Raw genomic sequence first — 17,023 nt, forward strand, 5'->3', positions numbered from 1 at the left:
TCAAAATCTCACACATTAAGGCAATAGCCAATACACTATTCACTTCTCATTGCGTTCATAGTTTCATACAGAATGCAAAATTCTAAATACAGTGTAAATGCTGTTCGCATTCCCCTTTGACATTCCGGTCAAAATTCCAGTTCTCAATTGTTTATGTACAGTACATTCCCATTCATATTGACACAGTTGGTAAATCATTGAATGCTAAATATTGTGTACTATGAGCATTTTGCTTATAGAAAGGGACATTGAAAAAATAATCAATGGAGTGTGTTCTGATGGATCCAATGTAGCTATTATTTTGTTGCAAACTAATACAGTTATTACATATTTAAAAATAAATATATACGAGTAATCCTGTCAAGAGATGCATACAAACATACATACAACTTGCAGCACATACATGTCTACTGTATACAATAGAGAGGGTATGCACGGGACATCATCATCATACCTGGAAGTTATGCGGGAGTTTATACGCCTACTGTGTCAAAAACCTACTTTCTGGCCTTGACAGCCACTCACTTCGCCACTCAATTTGCCACTCCTTTTTTTGCATGCACATACCTACACCTATCCACCTGCCTACACGGCTACACCTACATACCTAGCTACAGTACATGCATGCACACACACACACACACACACACACACACACACACACACACACACACACACACACACACACACACACACACACGCATATCCAAATTAAAAGTTTAAAAAAATAAACTATTGAAACGATAAAGGTAGATTGTGATGTTCATACGTATTTATACAGAAATATATGTATATCTATAAAGAATTAACCTCAGAGCCAGACAGAATGTTTAGTTTCTTGAAAAGAGGAACAGATTGTTCAAATCGATCTGAGAAATCTTTTTGAAGTCATTGCATTTTTTGAAGATGGGTTCAAATACTGTGTTGTTCAGCATCCATTGCATTGCACTACAGTATGTGAAAAGACCCACCCATGTCACATGTGATACTCCATTAAACACAGGCTGTCCTCAAGGGTGTGTTTAATCAATCAAATCCATTATAGTTACTAGTACTGTAAGGCCTTATGACAGTAGTTCTCAAACTTTTTTGTTCCAAGGACTCCCACATTGATGTTCAAAAATAGAGACACTTTGAGCTTGTATATCTTACATTTTGTAATAGCCAGCCCAACACATAAATGGATAAAGTGGTTAAAATGATAGTGATTATTTTGCTGGGGACCCCCTGGAACCCCCCAAGGACACCACTTTGAGAACCAATGCCTTATGTCTCCTGTCTAGTTCTGGAATATCACTACCAGACCAGTAGACCTTCAAATGAGTCCTGCAGAGTCATCTTATTTCATTATGTTCTGCAATAAATTGATTTTGGCTACACACAAACATGCTAAATGTGATTTTAGTTATAGGAGGACTGCAAGGATAAATCATTTGAATGGGGCTAAATGAATCAGTTTGGCAACGCCAGATGTTCTCTGTTTTGTTGTTAAACCTTGAACTTATTGTGTTTATATTAATATGAGGCATTGATACAGTAGTTTTGGGCACTGTCTCTACAAGCCATCTGCAGATGGCAGTATAGGTTGGTATGTATTGTACCCTGCTGTAAATTAAGCTTGGGCAGGACAGTCAGTACCATAAGTTGAAATGTTCAATTTTCAGAGTCTGACGTTTCTATTTTTAGCCCCTGAGATTGGTAACCGTAGCATTCCTGGGCTCCATGTTTCTTTCCAGTCTCGAGTACTCTCACAGGAGGCTGAGTAAAAGAGAATTAAACACAGGAACCATTGTCCTCTCTCTCTCTGAATGCAAATAAATGACATTATTACTTTTTTCCATTTGCGTTTGCACACTTGGAAAGTGGGCTACCAGTATTACTGTTAGTGGACCAAGGAGGGAGACAAGGGAATATAGATTTTCTCTTAAGAGTTTGACCTTTAGAGTTGTCATATCGTTGCTTTCGGGCAGAAAACTCATATTTCCATATTTCAACTTTTTTTTGTGTGTGTGTGTGTGTGTGTGTGTGTGTGTGTGTGTGTGTGTGTGAGTGAATGAATGAATGGCCACCTGACAGTGACGATATGTTACAGTAAATTCAAAACAAATCCAAGAGCTTTGTTGTGCAACTCGTTCAAGAAAAATAAGTAGTAAAACTAGCAGATCTTCAAACTTGTAGATCGACTATTTTCAATTTGGTCCGTTGAGAAATCAAATTTCTCATTTGGGTCTTGAGCTTTGGGAACAACGGGTCTAAACAATTGTCTTTGTGCATTTGTAACCATACACTCGTGTTTCCGTCTGTGACTTTTAATATTAGCTTATTTTTGTTTCGTATTGATTCTTAGACAATTGTAGATATTGTCCTATTGTCATTGGTTTCTCCCTTAGGCCTGTTGTGTCTTTGACAGTTGCTTAAACCCTCTGCTACCTATCAACTTTGTTTGTCTGTCAACTCCCATCATTCCCTCTTCTCTTCAATTAGTTTTCAGTTGTGGTTTTGCAAACAAAGAGTCAATTGTACAGTATGCTAGTGTTGCTTTAGTTTTTTGGTTTATTCTCAGATTTATTTTAGACTGAATTACTTGAATAACTACTTAATAATATTATTGATGTACTTAGTAAGTACTTAGTAATTTATGTATAACGTTATTCTCTAACATTTTGTATAAGCTTAATTTTATCATCATTGGCAGCAGTAGTAAAGTGTTGACGCTCTTTTTTCCATTTATTATCTCCACTAGGCTAAAGGCTATGGTATAATTCATGTGCGTTCATGCACATGAACCACACCAAAGGGTCGAGACGGTTTTAGTGTTGTCCCAGCGTTGTGATATGACCTGTTGCACGTTGACCCACGTCATCCCAAGTGATTCAACTGGTTGAATTAAATGGCCCAAAACACACCAAAGGGTCACCATGCAACTCCTTGCAACCGTTTGTACCCAAGGAGTTGCATAGCGACCCTATGGCTTTAATGGTGAGGTTGCATGCACGCATCCGCCTGGGTGACGGCAGAGTGATGGGTGAGTGCTGACGCTTTGGCATGAGGGGGGTCAGATCAACATATGTAATGAATTATGTAATGGCCATATATGGAGCGTCTTGAGTGTACAGGGTTTGATGACATCAGATCAACATATGGAATGTCAGAACAGGTCAGCTCCATATATGGAGATCTAAGGGTTGACTGTACAGGGTTTGATGACGTCAGACTGACGGCCATACATGGTGGCGTGACGTGTCACGAGGTGTGAAGTACTGACGGCCATATATGGTGTGTGACGGATGAAACGACAGACGGAACGACGGACTGACAGGTTTTGCAGGTTTTCATAGTAATCTGCAGCCTACAGTGGTAATAAACCTGGTAGATTAATTGGAGTAGTCTACTGTCTACAATTTGTGTAGACTCTACACAAACAAACCTACCACTTTTATCTGACTCCAGATCAGCGGAGCCGTCAGGATTCCCGGTCTAGGTCTGTACTGCGAGCTCAAACTCTTTGCTTTAATGCAACATTGTGCAAATGTGTGGATGGAACCCAGTCGCCTCCATTCTCTCGTTATCAGTGTTTTGTGTGTAGTCGTCGGGCCATATTGCGATAAGGCCTTCTATCTCTTCATTAGACCACGTCAGTAGTCTGATGAACATATTTTCGCTGCATAATGCCTCATGTGTCAAATACCGTACCAACTTCTTCATCCCACAATGGCACATTCTTTGGTTAATCCCCTATATTTGATGTGATTGCATTCACACGTCTGTGGTGATCCTAGAATGCGTTTGTTTGATCCGCACCAGAATTCGAATGAGCCTTCACACCTGCCGAACAAAGCGCACTTTCCGACAATACGCAGCAGGATTCTTTTATCGCATTAAAACATCCTGGTGTGAATGCGACCTTAGTTATTCCAACATTTGACATGTTTTCATTGTCTGTCTTCCACATAGCCCCTACGGACAAACACATGGGGAGAGTGCAACAGAAAGAGGCAGAGAGAGAGAGAGAGAGAGAGTTTTGACTGCTGTAGCGGTGGTGGGCAGGTACTGGCTGCCAGAACACAGAAGTATGAAGTGACATTTGTCTGTTCACTGTTTGATCAGTTCGGGGAGCTCAGCCGAACCAAACTGCATGGTGTAGTATGCAGCTATACGCATACTACATGCCATGTTAGGGCATCAGCTTTCCTGCTTTAGCCTTTGATGTTGGCCAAGCTTTGTCTGTCATTTTTGCCGCTGTACCAATATAAGTGGCAATGTGCCCAGCAATACTCCATTCTTTTATAAAAAATATTTTAGTTTAGTTTAGGTTAGTTTAGTTTAGTTTGCTTTTTATGTGAGATGTTGCGATGGACGGTGCATCTGACAGAAGGACCAAAGATCAAATATTATCCTCCTGCTGTGGTTATTGGGCACAAGGTGTACTCGTTTGGAGGAAATGACGTGGCCGGTCTGATTGCGGTGCACGTCTTCAACACAGTGTCTCTGCGTGGGATTAAGTTGCCCCCAGTGACAACTGAGAGAGGACAATGTCCCCCTGAGGTCCCCTCCATGTGCACAGGCCACACAGCTGTCCTAGTAGAAGGTAACATCTATATTTGGGGGGGCCGTATTTACTGCACAGGGGAGGACAGCAATGTGCTTTATGCATTTGCTGTTGACACCCACAGATGGTTTAAGCCCATGGTTTCTGGGACTGTTCCTTGGGCGAGGCGCTACCATTCGGCCTGTGTCTTGAGGAATGTCATGTATATATTTGGAGGAATCAATCGCATGACTCAATGTTCTAATGACATCTATAAGTTGGACACTACCACAATGTTCTGGTCTTTAATTAACACCAGAGGAACTCAGCCACCTGCTTCAGAATGTCACTCTGCCACCATGATTGGGATAAGGATGTTTGTATTTGGGGGCAACAATAACAACAACATCAGTGTGTTTGACACGAAGACTAATTTCTGGCTGAGTACACCCTCTGCACAGCTTCTTACAGAACAACGTGTGGGTCGTTTAGCCTTTGACTACAATGGAGAGCTGTACATAATCGGTGGTTACCACATCTTGAACTGGATCTTCATTGATTTATTATGGAAATTCAATCCAGAGACCTTCTGCTGGAAGAAGATTGAGCCAAAAGGAGAAGTCCTGTGTCCATGGATGTATAGGATGTATTGTTGCAGGGTGGGAGATCGTATCATTCTCTTTGGGGAATATGTAAATGATGTACAGGTGTACATTTTAGACTTGAGTCCTAGTTTGAAGACGTTATGCAAGCTAGCGGTAGTTCAGTATGGTCTGGAGCAGTCAGGACTCACACACAACATCAGGTGGGAACTGGAAGCCATGACGGGGTGGGGCGGCAGCGGCTCAGGGGTTGAGCGGCTGTTTCGATCCCGGGCTCCCCCAGAGTTATTGTCGAAGTAGCCTTGGATACCTACCGAGGTGATTTTGTGTCCTTGAGCTGTCACTGAACCCCTAATGGCTCTCCATTAGCAGATTGGTGCCTTCCATCAGTATACAGTATGAATGTGTGTGTGAATGGGTGAATGTAATGCACAATGTTTGTAAAACATCTTGGATAAAGGCGTTAAATAAATGCCCATTTAATGATTTACCATGATTGCTAACAGGACCAACAGAAGAAAAGCAACATAGCCCCCACTTAAACTAAATGTATATAAACAAAACAGTGAGCTCACAAAGATAATAATACAAAGTTAATATAAATATATTAAAAAATAGATGACAATGATAGAGAATAAGATCCAGGCTCTAGTAGAGATTGCATAAGTAGGTGGAGTAATGTTTCACCACACCACACTGGTCTCCCAGCTCAGAAATGGCTTCATCTAGCACAGCCAACCCCTATGGATTGCCCCCACTGACACAGCCCTCAGAGACAGATTGTCATGACCATGCTTATAAGTTGCATATAAGTGTGAAAACCTTCCTGTTGAAGCAAGGAACTCTCCCACCCCAAGATAAGATAAGAAAGTAGACAACCAGTGCAGGACTGAGGACTGAGGTCCAGTGAGTAACATGCTGTGGTGTGACGTCTTAGTATCTTCCTGGAAAAGGAGACCGTTATATTAGAATTCAGTAGCAAAAGTCACTTGTTTAAACGGAAATAAGCTTCTCAGTTAGTAATTCATATCAATAACAAAATCCATGTTCTCAGCAAGCAAATGATCTGACCTGATCTCATCATTTATATCAGTGGTTCTCAGTCGTTTTCCTTTCAAGTACCTCCAGTTTGATGTGCATTAGGCCACAGACTATTTTCTTTTCATCTCTGGGCCGCATCTACACTGTACAATCTTCATAACTGACATTAACTGACATTTACAGTGTACAAATCCATGTGTATTGTGTACACTCAGAGTTACAGACCGTCAGGTCCATTAGGACCCCTGGTGGTCCCCGGACCCGAGATTGATAATCAGTGATTTATATAATTGCTTAAAATGAACATAGGTGTCTATTTAAACTATATTAGTAATATGTGGATTATTACCAATGGTTGGATAACAAAACGAACAGCGGTTCATAATTTATTTATTTATGACATACACATACTGTATCTTTATTTATTCACAAAGACAATGGATAGATGGCATTGAACCAACACTATTACATGCCTCCTGGCATATATATTTGCATTGTACTGAGCTCACCTTTGTAGCTTTATTAGTTTTTATTTGATTTATTTGTATTTATTGTTGTTGTTTTAATTGCTTTTATTTTATCATCTGTTTTATTTGCTGTTTTGTGTCTTCATGGTTGTATTGCTGCTCCTTTGTACCTTCTAAAGCACTTTGTTATCCTGTTTGGAGAAACGCCATACAAATAAGGTCCAAAAAACCTCATTAATTCCTACAAGGACCAACTTTAATTTAAAATTATAAAGGCTGTGTGCTCATAATAATAATAATAATAATACTTTATTATTTGTATAGCACCTTTCATGGCATGAAATGCAGCTCAAAGTGCTTTACAGAGCAATATAGAAAAAGGCGAAATAATAAAACAAAACAACATTAAAATAATAGCAAAAACATAGTGCTATAAGATATTTTTTGAAAATGGAAGTGAGGACTACATTACATGTTAAAAAGGAATTGAATCTGATTCTGAAGTACAGTAGAGTTGACGAAGTGACAGATTTAAATGTCATTAAAAAATGACAACTTTAGTTTTATCAGAGACTTTAACTGCTCATACATTTCATAGTTTACATGAAAGCTCTAGACTTGAAACTATCAGGAAGATGTTTCAGTAATGTCGTCCAGATGGCAAATCATCCCTTAACCACTTAAATCCTATACTTTATTACTGAGCCCCCAGGGGTCTATACTTTAATCCCCCCGTTTTCCCTCTACATCAAATTGCTACAAGATCACAACACGACACGCTGTGAGCTTGTAAATTGCCTATTTTAACAGAATGTTCAGCTATTTACCCCCAGAATATGGATGCTAGGGATCATGTAGTTAAGCCTCATGAACTGTATACCCTGCAGTACCAGTGCTAGTTTGTACTAAGGCATTTTCTTGTTTTAGTATGTATATTTAGTAAATGTATTCATTTATTTTATTTATCTAAAAAAGCATGGCTTTGCTTTATAGTATTGCTAAAGAATGTTAATTTAACTCAAAAGAGTGTACAAATGGCACTTACATGCCCATATTCATTCTGAGCATTGTGAGCTTGTAGATCTATTTTTTCCTTTTTTAATAAAAAGATTCTTTGAACATTTTTGCCAATGATGACATGCCCAAAATAGGGGTGCCAGGATCAGTATTTACACATTCACTGCTGTGATTTTTAACTTTTTTTTATACCATTTATACTGTTCTACCCACTGACACCTAGTAGTGGCTCCGTATTCCGTATACCGGTAGCCACGGTCGACATCCACAGTCCACACTGGAGAATTTTTTGTGAACAGGAATCAGGATAAATAGATATCGAATAGAATCACATTTCTAAGGGGGAAAGACTGAAAGTCCCAAAAGTGGCCCTGCTGCTCCTAAAACTGAGTAACTGACTGACCACTTTGAGCCATTGTGAGACACTAGAATCGCGTCTAACGCCACGCGGTCCGTGTTGTTGTTTCTCCGTGAATATCGTGTGTCCGAGTGACACACACACACACACACACACACACACACACACATTTATGTCCACATAAGAGACACAAATACAAGGACACAAATATTTACAAGGTGCCGTACAGAATGCAGTCAGCAAATCCCGAACAAATACCCACACACCCTTCAGGGGTACAGGTAACAGCGTCTTCGCCATATTTGGCGGCTACCGATAGTGGAAGATATTGCACAGAATTTCGCAAGCCGTTTGGCTGCTTTTTTTGGCATCCCAAGTTGTTGGAAGCCTCTTACGACCAAACTGTGTACATGTCCTAGGCTGCCGAAGATAAACACATATAGATTGCACCTGTAGCCTAGTTCAATGATGGTCTGGAGGAGAGGCTGGTACTTAATGACCTTAGTCATAAAGGCTTCCTCTAAGCTAGAGTCAAAGGTGCAGGCCATTTCAAGAATGAAAACTGATTTGTTCTCTTCATTGACCACAACAACATCTGGTGTGTTAGCAGAGAGATGTGCAAAAATGTCAGTATTTTCAGTACAGAGTTGAAACAAAAAAACTGCAAAATCTGGGTGTAGGAAAGCCGTGCTCTGATTGGTCAGTAGTCGCAGACTACACAACACTGGGTTGAAGAGAGGTCAAGACAGTGACGTATCACAGCAACACAGCACAGGTGTGAACGGCACTTCCCCTACTCTGCATACTTGGTATGACTTGGTCACCTGAACCGGCGCACAAAGTTGTGCGCTCCATGGGCACAAATATGTGGGCGTGGAATTCTCCCAAATGTAATTATAGATTGTGACATCATTAGAGCCCTGCATTCTCAATTGTGGATCCAAATATATTCTCTAAAGGATTAACAACAGCAAAAGTTTAAAACAAATAAAATAAATATTAACGAAAAAGCCTTTAGAAATTGTAGCCTTAACATGGTGCTAGAGCTAGAGGAAAGGCCACAGGGTCACCAAAGTCAAGAAAGATCCATCCTGTAATCTGCCTATTAGATTATGATATTTATTTTGTTCATAGATTGTGAAGGAGGGCATGAGAATGGAGGAGGTTATGACTTGTGACACTTAAAAGGAGATATATGATCTCCATTACTCTTTCTCTCCATACTGTATATCTTTCTGTCTGTCTGTCTGCTCGTCTGTCTGCTCTCTTTCCTTTGATCGGTCGACTCCTCTCCACATCCGCAGTTCCGCACCCACTCATTATTTACTGCTGCCATATCAGCATTATTTTATCTACCAAAAATAGAAACAGCCAAAACCAGTCCATGCCATCAGTTTCAGTTCCATGAGTTTGCTATATTGCTCTTGAATATCAGAGTCGGACATTAAATTAATATATTATCAAGGGTGTATCAGGCTACTGCATCTCAATGTTTAGACCTTAGTGGCATGTTCTAAATAACTGGCTGTTTCAAAGAGTGTTCAGGTTTTTTACCAAACAAATGTGCACAGCATATACAGTACTAAAGTATACAGTACACTACACCCCATTTATTATTTATTCAGTAGTGGATATACGTACTGTACATCACATGTCCTGTATTTCACTATTTTGAACATTATCTGAAGCCATCATCTGTCCCTCTTTATCATCGTCAATCATAAACCACATTTTTATACTTCAGCGGCCACTTTTGACACAAATAACATAGCAGCCAACGTCTTTGACTTCATTACCTGCAAGCATGTCCGGCGAGGACTCGCTGTGATTTTTCAGTCTTCGCTTTGACTGGCAGTTCTGCCTTGGTGCATTGGCAAATGCCAGGATTAAACTCATAGTCTCCCCTATACATACAGTAGTAACACAGCCAAGCCCCTAGCAAGAACCCCCCTGAGTCTATGCCATGCTCAAGCGCTCCCAGCTGAGATGGGCTGGCCATGTCTGCCGCATGCCAGACATGGCCGGATTTGACAGCCTCCACTTAATGTTTCAGCTCTGTTTTTAAACCCAGTATTGTGCCCTTCACATGTAGTAACGGATGGGTTATTATTATTTGTTGATTTTTATTATTTTGATTAGTGATTTTATTCGATTAAATTAAAATAAATCTCAATTGAAAACATTTACAGAGAATAAATGAAATCACACCAGCTTTCAATAAAGCCTCAGGTGACTGAGGTGAGTGACAGTGCCTCTTCACTTTTTAGTTTTCCTTTTGTTAAGATTTCAGTATATTATAGGTTCAGTATATTAATAACATTTAGACAATCTGTATTTTGACTTGGGCTTTCCTGATATTCTTTGAAGAATACCAATTTTTTTATTTGTAATATCTTATCTGGCAAGCTCTTCAATTGCCATTCTATCGTTGTATGCCTAATTTATAGTCTGTGGTATGATGGTGTCCTAAGCCAAGAATAGCTGATCTACAAGCTCACAACACATGGCATGTGGTTACCCAGTGAATAATGAACACACATCAACATAAGCCAAATGGACTTGTTTTACATATGGCGTCTTGATGTACAGCATACAGTAGAAGGTTTCAATTACTAATGACCTTTCATAGCCATCCCAAAGGTTTTCATACTTGGGTGTTCCAAGTGACCTTTCAATGGTTCTATTCCTGGTCGGGATCATCAAGTTTTTGTTGCATTGCATTTTTTATAAAGTCATTCGTCATCACATGGCTGACATTTTGACCGCCCAGCAATGGAGAGTAGCAGGGCCACAACATGCGTTTGTCATGTATCCATTTCAGCAGCACGAGATCATGAATGCCTTTATTGTGCTCATTGCACTGGCTCTGAGCCAAGTACAACTGCCGTCCCTTGGCCAGTTCTTCTTCTTCTACTACTTCTACTTCTTCTTCTTCTTCTGTCCTGAAAATGTATAGAATATTTTATAGGACATATTCACTACTGTATTTTTACCCTCATAAATAGCATTAGGCTGATATACAGTATGAAATGGAATCACTGATGGCTGTAGTCAAATCCAGTACTAGTGGACTTCACTGGACTAGCTACCTCTTTGTTCAAATACTCCTAATGACATGGCTATTTTCAGTAACATATGTTGGAGTTAGTCTATCTATGTATGCTAAGCTATAACTGTATGTACTGTATGGCCTAATAAACAGACTGTATATGTTGTGGCTCGAACTCAGTATGCTTTTCAGATGGTGAAGCATTTACATTTTAATCTTTAAAATTAGTTTGACTTTAATTCACCAGTGCTTGCTGAGTTTGCATGCAGTATTGCCCAGCTTCCGTTATGCCTGATTTACACAGCTATGCATGATGATTTACACTTAGTTGCCCATGTGTGTCGTGCACCAAACATAACAGATCTACTAGCTCACAATGTGCAACATGCTGTGAGCTTTCATAGATCCGCAATTTTCACTTGTGCGCACCTGTGCTCAAATGAACACACGCCTGTGAGTTTTAGAATGTGCTTCACTGAGTTGTTAGGGATAATGTGGCTTTTTTCAGTGATACCCCTTTTACACCAGGGTTCTTGTTTTCCCACCTAATTTAGAACCAGTTTGGTTTTCCCCTGAAAAATAATTGTCTCAGAACAATGAAGGTTGGTGCGGAACTGAAATGAAAAAATCTCTCTCATGAATGTGTTGCCGATGTACATATAACAGCAGCTCCTCCTCATGATTCAAGTTATTCAAATGACATGCGACGATGCGTTTCCACTTTAGATATTCTATACATATCCTTCAATGGCTTTCCTGATATCCAATATTGGTTATCTAAATATGCGTGCAAAGTTTACTTTAGGAAACTGTAACTGCCATTGACAACTGAATTTCCCCCGCAGGATAAAAAAGAAATTCAGGTTTATCAAGCTAAGCATTAATGCCTACAACCTGAGTGACGTATATCCTTGATTATGTTTCTGCTTAAAACTGGTGGAAATGCGTCCGGTTTGCTAGAAGCATTACATATCATTTACCATAATATACTAGAAAGCACCAAGGGTTCAAGAATCCTGAACAGAACCGGTTTTAGAATCGAATTTATTTTGGTGGAATAGGGGCCTGAGTGAAGCATGTCACCTCTTCACAATCTCGAGTCACTATCTTTCCCAAGTTGGCCCAGCGATTTGAAATGTCAACCATCCAGTTGCAAAACTCGCAACTGTTTGCTCCCACTGAGATTGCAACAGCTGGACTGTGGCTACTGTTTCAGTTACAAGGCCGTTTGGGAAATGCATTTCCTTTAGGGTACTTGATTGGTTGCCAGCTTTCTCCCTTACCATGAATATTTTTTTGTTTCAAGCCTGAATAGTACACTGTTAAAATGTACTCAAATGTATTTGGCATAAGTTATATTTTTAGTAGCTGTTTATTATCTGCTTTCAGACATAGTAAATGACAAAATAGTATGTTTCATATAATGATAATATGATGTGTCAGCAAATCTGTTGATTTTGAAGTAAACCTGTAGGCCGAATCGTCATCAATGAGGTTGATGCATATGGACCTAGATTGTGCAACACGTTATTCTTCTTTTAAGTTTATTCCCAGTCATCAGCACCTCACCATAACTGTGTGTTACCTGCTATAAGGACACGTACGAGTAAGCGCCACCTTGACAAAATCTTGCCTCTAGCCTTTGGTTAAATGAAGGCCTCTCTCTGGGAAGCCATGCACAGTGGTTGGCATGGGTATGCAGATTCCTATTAATTACCAGAGGTCAGAATGAGCAGCCTAGTGTGCAGAAAAGAGAAATTGCCCCTGGACTTTTTTGTCATAGCAAATGTGTAAAGAAATGACATGAAAATACAGAAAAAGACACAGAAAAATGGAGTGCAGTTAAAAGAAATACAGTATGTGACATCCTGATTGTAGATCCTCAACGGGATATGTGCTGGATATGTTCCTTGTTTGCGATTAAAAGTCTAGAAGTCAGTGACGTGTACCGTAATATAATGTACTTTAGTAGTCCAGTATAGTTAAGCAAAGCAAAGATCGAATGCTAGTTGTCCACGTGTCAAACGCTTGGGATGTGTTCAGACCAGTTCAACAGACAACATGGAACCTCTCTGACATTCTGCACACAGCCTGTTCTGTAGCATATATATTTGCATAAGTGAAAACATTATCTTCAAGTTAAAATGTGAACTTGAGATTAGCCAAGCTGTCAGGGTCAGCATTTGTGAAGATAATTCCCTTCTCCCACCCTGAACAAGTATAATATAGGTATATCAGGAATCTATTGCACACTGTATGTCACTCTCAAGATCAATTTATACTTATGTTATGACCTAATAATCATAAAAATAATTGTGAACTTCCATATAACACCAAAAGTATTTTAAATGTAGGCCTACATTCAGTATGAATTCCCCCAGTTATAGGGTTGGGAGTGGAACATGCTGTTCCACTGAGGAGCTCACATGTGCTTGCACTGACATACATGTGCACATGCATGGACACTGTACAGTGAGTACATAGAGGGAACTTGTTAGCATAGTGTTGAGGCAAACTTTTCCCAGTTTCATAAAGTACCACAGCTTGTATTTTCCCACCTGCTCTGTAAACAGAGAGTTTGCCCCATTGTTAAAACTTCAAACTTCCTACACAATGGACATTTCATTTCATTGTAACTATAGGCCTGTTAGTTAAGTTAAGTTATCAAGTGCAAAAAAAGATTCAAAGTTAACTCTGATAATGGTTGTGGGGAACTGAATTGTGAATATGTGCTACTGTTAAGCACAGGTCTTCTACTGTATATGTGAGCTTTATTCGTGTTTGGACTCCTGCCCATTCTGCTCGGGGCTCCCTAAAGGGGGTGTGTCAAGGCAGTGGAGGGGGAGGGGTTCCCCTTTAGGTACACAGTGTACGAACACATGTGCTGTAGTGCTGAGGGGGTGTGTCACTCTCTCTACGTCTTTTGCGTTCTCTTCCTGCTTGGCTCCTTTCTTTTCTATTGCTTTCCATGCATCCCACATGCACTCTCACACACACATACACATACTTGGCTTCTCCCCTTTCTCTCTCTTCCCTCTCGACTCTTGTCCAGGCTGCTTCTCCTTCTATCGAGACACATAAAAAGGTAGGAGGGGTTGTGAAAATTGCTGTTTCTCTGTGCTGACTCATGTGTTTTGTTTTGGTAGATCAATACCTTATAACTTCTGATAGACACTGATCGAAAAAGAATAATTCCAAGAATTTTCGTCATAGAGCATGTCTGATGTTGTGGAACTGCACAATTATAACAGGCAGAAGTATTTGATGAAAACTTCTTTATGTTGCAAATGTTTGATTTGTTTTTGTGATGTCTCAGGACATTGACAGCTATAGGTTTTGCTAGCCTATATCTGGGTGTGACAAGTTTGTTTTCTTCTGTTTTGAAAGTTGATCAGGCCCTTGAAGAAATTTTAAGAAGACAAAATGGTGGCCGGAATGGTAATGCCCTTAGTCGACTTGAGGGCCATCTATGAGCTCCTCTTCCGGGATGGCGTCATGGTGGCGAAGAAGGACAGCCGTCCTCAGTGCATGCATCCTAACCTGGAAGGGATTGCCAACATAAAGGTGATTCGTGTCATGGGCTCACTCAAGTCCAGGGGCTTTGTCAGGGAGACCTTCGCTTGGAAACATGCTTACTATTATCTGACCAATGAGGGCATTGTGTACCTGCGTGAGTACCTTCACCTGCCCCCCGAGATCGTTCCTTCCTCCCTGCAACGTGTGCGTCGCCCTGCCTTCACTCTGGATGTGATGCGACGGGCTAATCGGGTGGGGAGTCAGACGGTGGAAGGCCCCACATCCTATGTTCCCAAACCCAGGGCGGGAGTTGGAGAGAGCCAGGAGGGCATGATGGACCGTCAACGCTACCGCCACAAGAGACCCGGGGAAGAGGAAGAGGAATCTGACAAGCCCCCGATGAGGTTCAGGGGCTCCTACCAGTCCCGTGCCCCTCCTGGAGAGCCTGGTGCTCAGACCCAGACTTTCTTCAGGAGAGGCCAGGGCCTCCGTAGAGGCGAGGAGCGCATGCCAGAGGAGGGCCAGAAGAGAGGTTTCAGAGGCTCTCAGTTTTCTTCTGAGAGTAGAAATGCTGCCCCAGTTAGAGAGCCCAAACCACCAACCTCTAGAGTCCCAGTGATCCCCAAGGAAGTTCCAGCGGCTTTGCCTGAGGTTCAGCAGGTCACTGAACAAACCCTGCCACCACCGTTCATTCCTGCGGTCAAGCCCATCATTCCAGAGGTACTTGAGGAGGTTCCAGTGGTCCAGTGGCCAACGCTTGCTCCTGTGGTCATCCTGGCAGAGGAGCCAATCCTTGAAGTGGCTGCCAGCATGACAGAGGAGGTTCCTGCTGTTCACCAGGTCCTTGAATCAGCCCTGGCTCCAGTATTTACCTCTGAAGACTCAGAGGAACCAATCTCTGAGGTCCCTGTTGAGGCTCCTAGCACACCAGAGATCCCTGAGGAGCTGCCACAGGTTCTGTCTGCGGTGGAGACAGAAGTGGAGCCAGAGATCCCAGCTCCAAGTGTGGAGGAAGCTGTGGAGGACGCTGTGGAAGAAGCTGTTGAAGAAGCTGTGGAAGAAGCTGTGGAGGAAGCTGGGGAGGACGCTGTGGAGGAGGAAATAGTTCAAGAGATTGTTTCTGCTGAGCCACCTGTGGTCGCCGAAGAGCCTGAGCCTGTAGAAGAGACAGTATTGGAAGAAGAGGGGGCTATAACCCAAGTGCATTCAGAAGAATTGATCCGAGATGTGTTGGAAGCAGATGAAGAAGAAGATGACGACGATGACGATGATGATGAGGAGGACGACGACGAAGACGATGATGATGATGAAGAAGATGAAGAAGAAGATGAACCTAAGCCATTTCTGCAGGAACCTGCTGAAGTCACTGAAGAGATCATTACTGAAGTTAAGCCAGATGAACCTGTGGAGGTAGACTTCCAACCAGCCCCCTTGGTTGAAGAACCCAAAGTAGAGGAACAGGATGCTGTTAAAGAAGTGGTCACCGAGGCAGTGTCCGCTGAAGACACTCCTGATGTTCCTGTTGAGGTGCTATGTGACGCTGAGATTGACATCCTGGAAGAACCCAAAGAGCTTGTGGACAACGAGTTAGAAACCCACGTTCCTGCTGCCAAAGCTGAGACCCCTGAGTCAGATTCCGACTATGAACTACCAAGCCCTCCATCGCCAGTCGCAGATGACTTCACAAACCTGTCGGACGAGACCGGAGTGAGCCATAATGCTGTTTGTCCTGAAAGGTCCAGTATGCAGATTACGCAGGAAACAGTTACAGTAGTGGAGGAACAAAATGTCACCGAAGTCATGTCCCAGTCACATACCTTCGTACAGATGTCCTCCTCCTCAGTAATGGTTACTGACATGGTACCTGAGCTTGGACTCGAGCAAGAGAAGGCTGAGGCATTTGAGGCACATTTTGCCAGCCCCTTTGTCTCCTCTGATAGCCCCATCAATGTCCTGAAGAGCAATCTGCCTCATGGAGATTGGGGCTTCCTCACAGAAGACCCCAGTGAGGAACAAGAGGTCAAGAAGGTCTGGCCAGACTCCCTGGAAGGTTCGAGCCCAATCTAGTTCCTTTTCCCTCCTCCTGTCTATTCATTCCTCTTCCTGTCTTTTCCTGCAGCATGCAGGCGTTGCTATGCATACTCTTTCTGTTTGTGAATGCGTGGGGGGGTGAGTGCGGGATGATTTGATTTAGTAGTGATACAAATAATGGGCTTGTCATTTTCGATAGAGCTTAACAATAACCAGCAGTCTGCTAATTGAATGTCATCTTTAGGAGGAATGATGAAGGGAATTGCACTGCTCTGCTACTGCTTGCTTGCATGCTGCATGGCTAATGTAAAATGTTTATATTTTATATTAAATGTTAACAGTTTCTCACCTAATTCTATTTACAGTACATTGTCATTTGCATTTATGCACTTATAGAATGTGCTTGTACATTTT

The 17,023-nt window shown here is 41.6% G+C and overlaps 3 protein-coding genes across 6 annotated transcripts in view; 2 read left to right on the forward strand and 1 right to left on the reverse strand.

The window, feature by feature from the left end:
• The window catches only part of pleca (plectin a), a 119,300-nt gene that overhangs the window by 38,928 nt on the left and 63,349 nt on the right, over positions 1 to 17,023 (forward strand). The window lies entirely within an intron of this gene.
• fbxl6 (F-box and leucine-rich repeat protein 6) overlaps positions 1 to 17,023 on the reverse strand; it is a 204,083-nt gene that overhangs the window by 23,089 nt on the left and 163,971 nt on the right. The window lies entirely within an intron of this gene.
• LOC308332172 (uncharacterized protein) overlaps positions 1 to 17,023 on the forward strand; it is a 49,871-nt gene that overhangs the window by 20,996 nt on the left and 11,852 nt on the right. The window contains exons 1-2 of one of the 2 annotated variants that reach the window (XM_080787866.1): positions 14,033 to 14,147; positions 14,450 to 16,628. In XM_080787866.1, the coding sequence (XP_080643992.1) occupies positions 14,486 to 16,628 (2,143 nt within the window). In that variant the 5' untranslated portion in view covers positions 14,033 to 14,147; positions 14,450 to 14,485. Of the gene's footprint in view, positions 1 to 14,032; positions 14,148 to 14,449; positions 16,629 to 17,023 lie in introns of those variants that run through there. The other variant, XM_080787867.1, reaches the window with a different exon arrangement.

The sequence above is a fragment of the Protomyctophum bolini genome (assembly GCF_963924005.1).
Source record: "Protomyctophum bolini genome assembly, chromosome: 17".
In the NCBI taxonomy this organism is placed as follows: Eukaryota; Metazoa; Chordata; class Actinopteri; order Myctophiformes; family Myctophidae; genus Protomyctophum; species Protomyctophum bolini.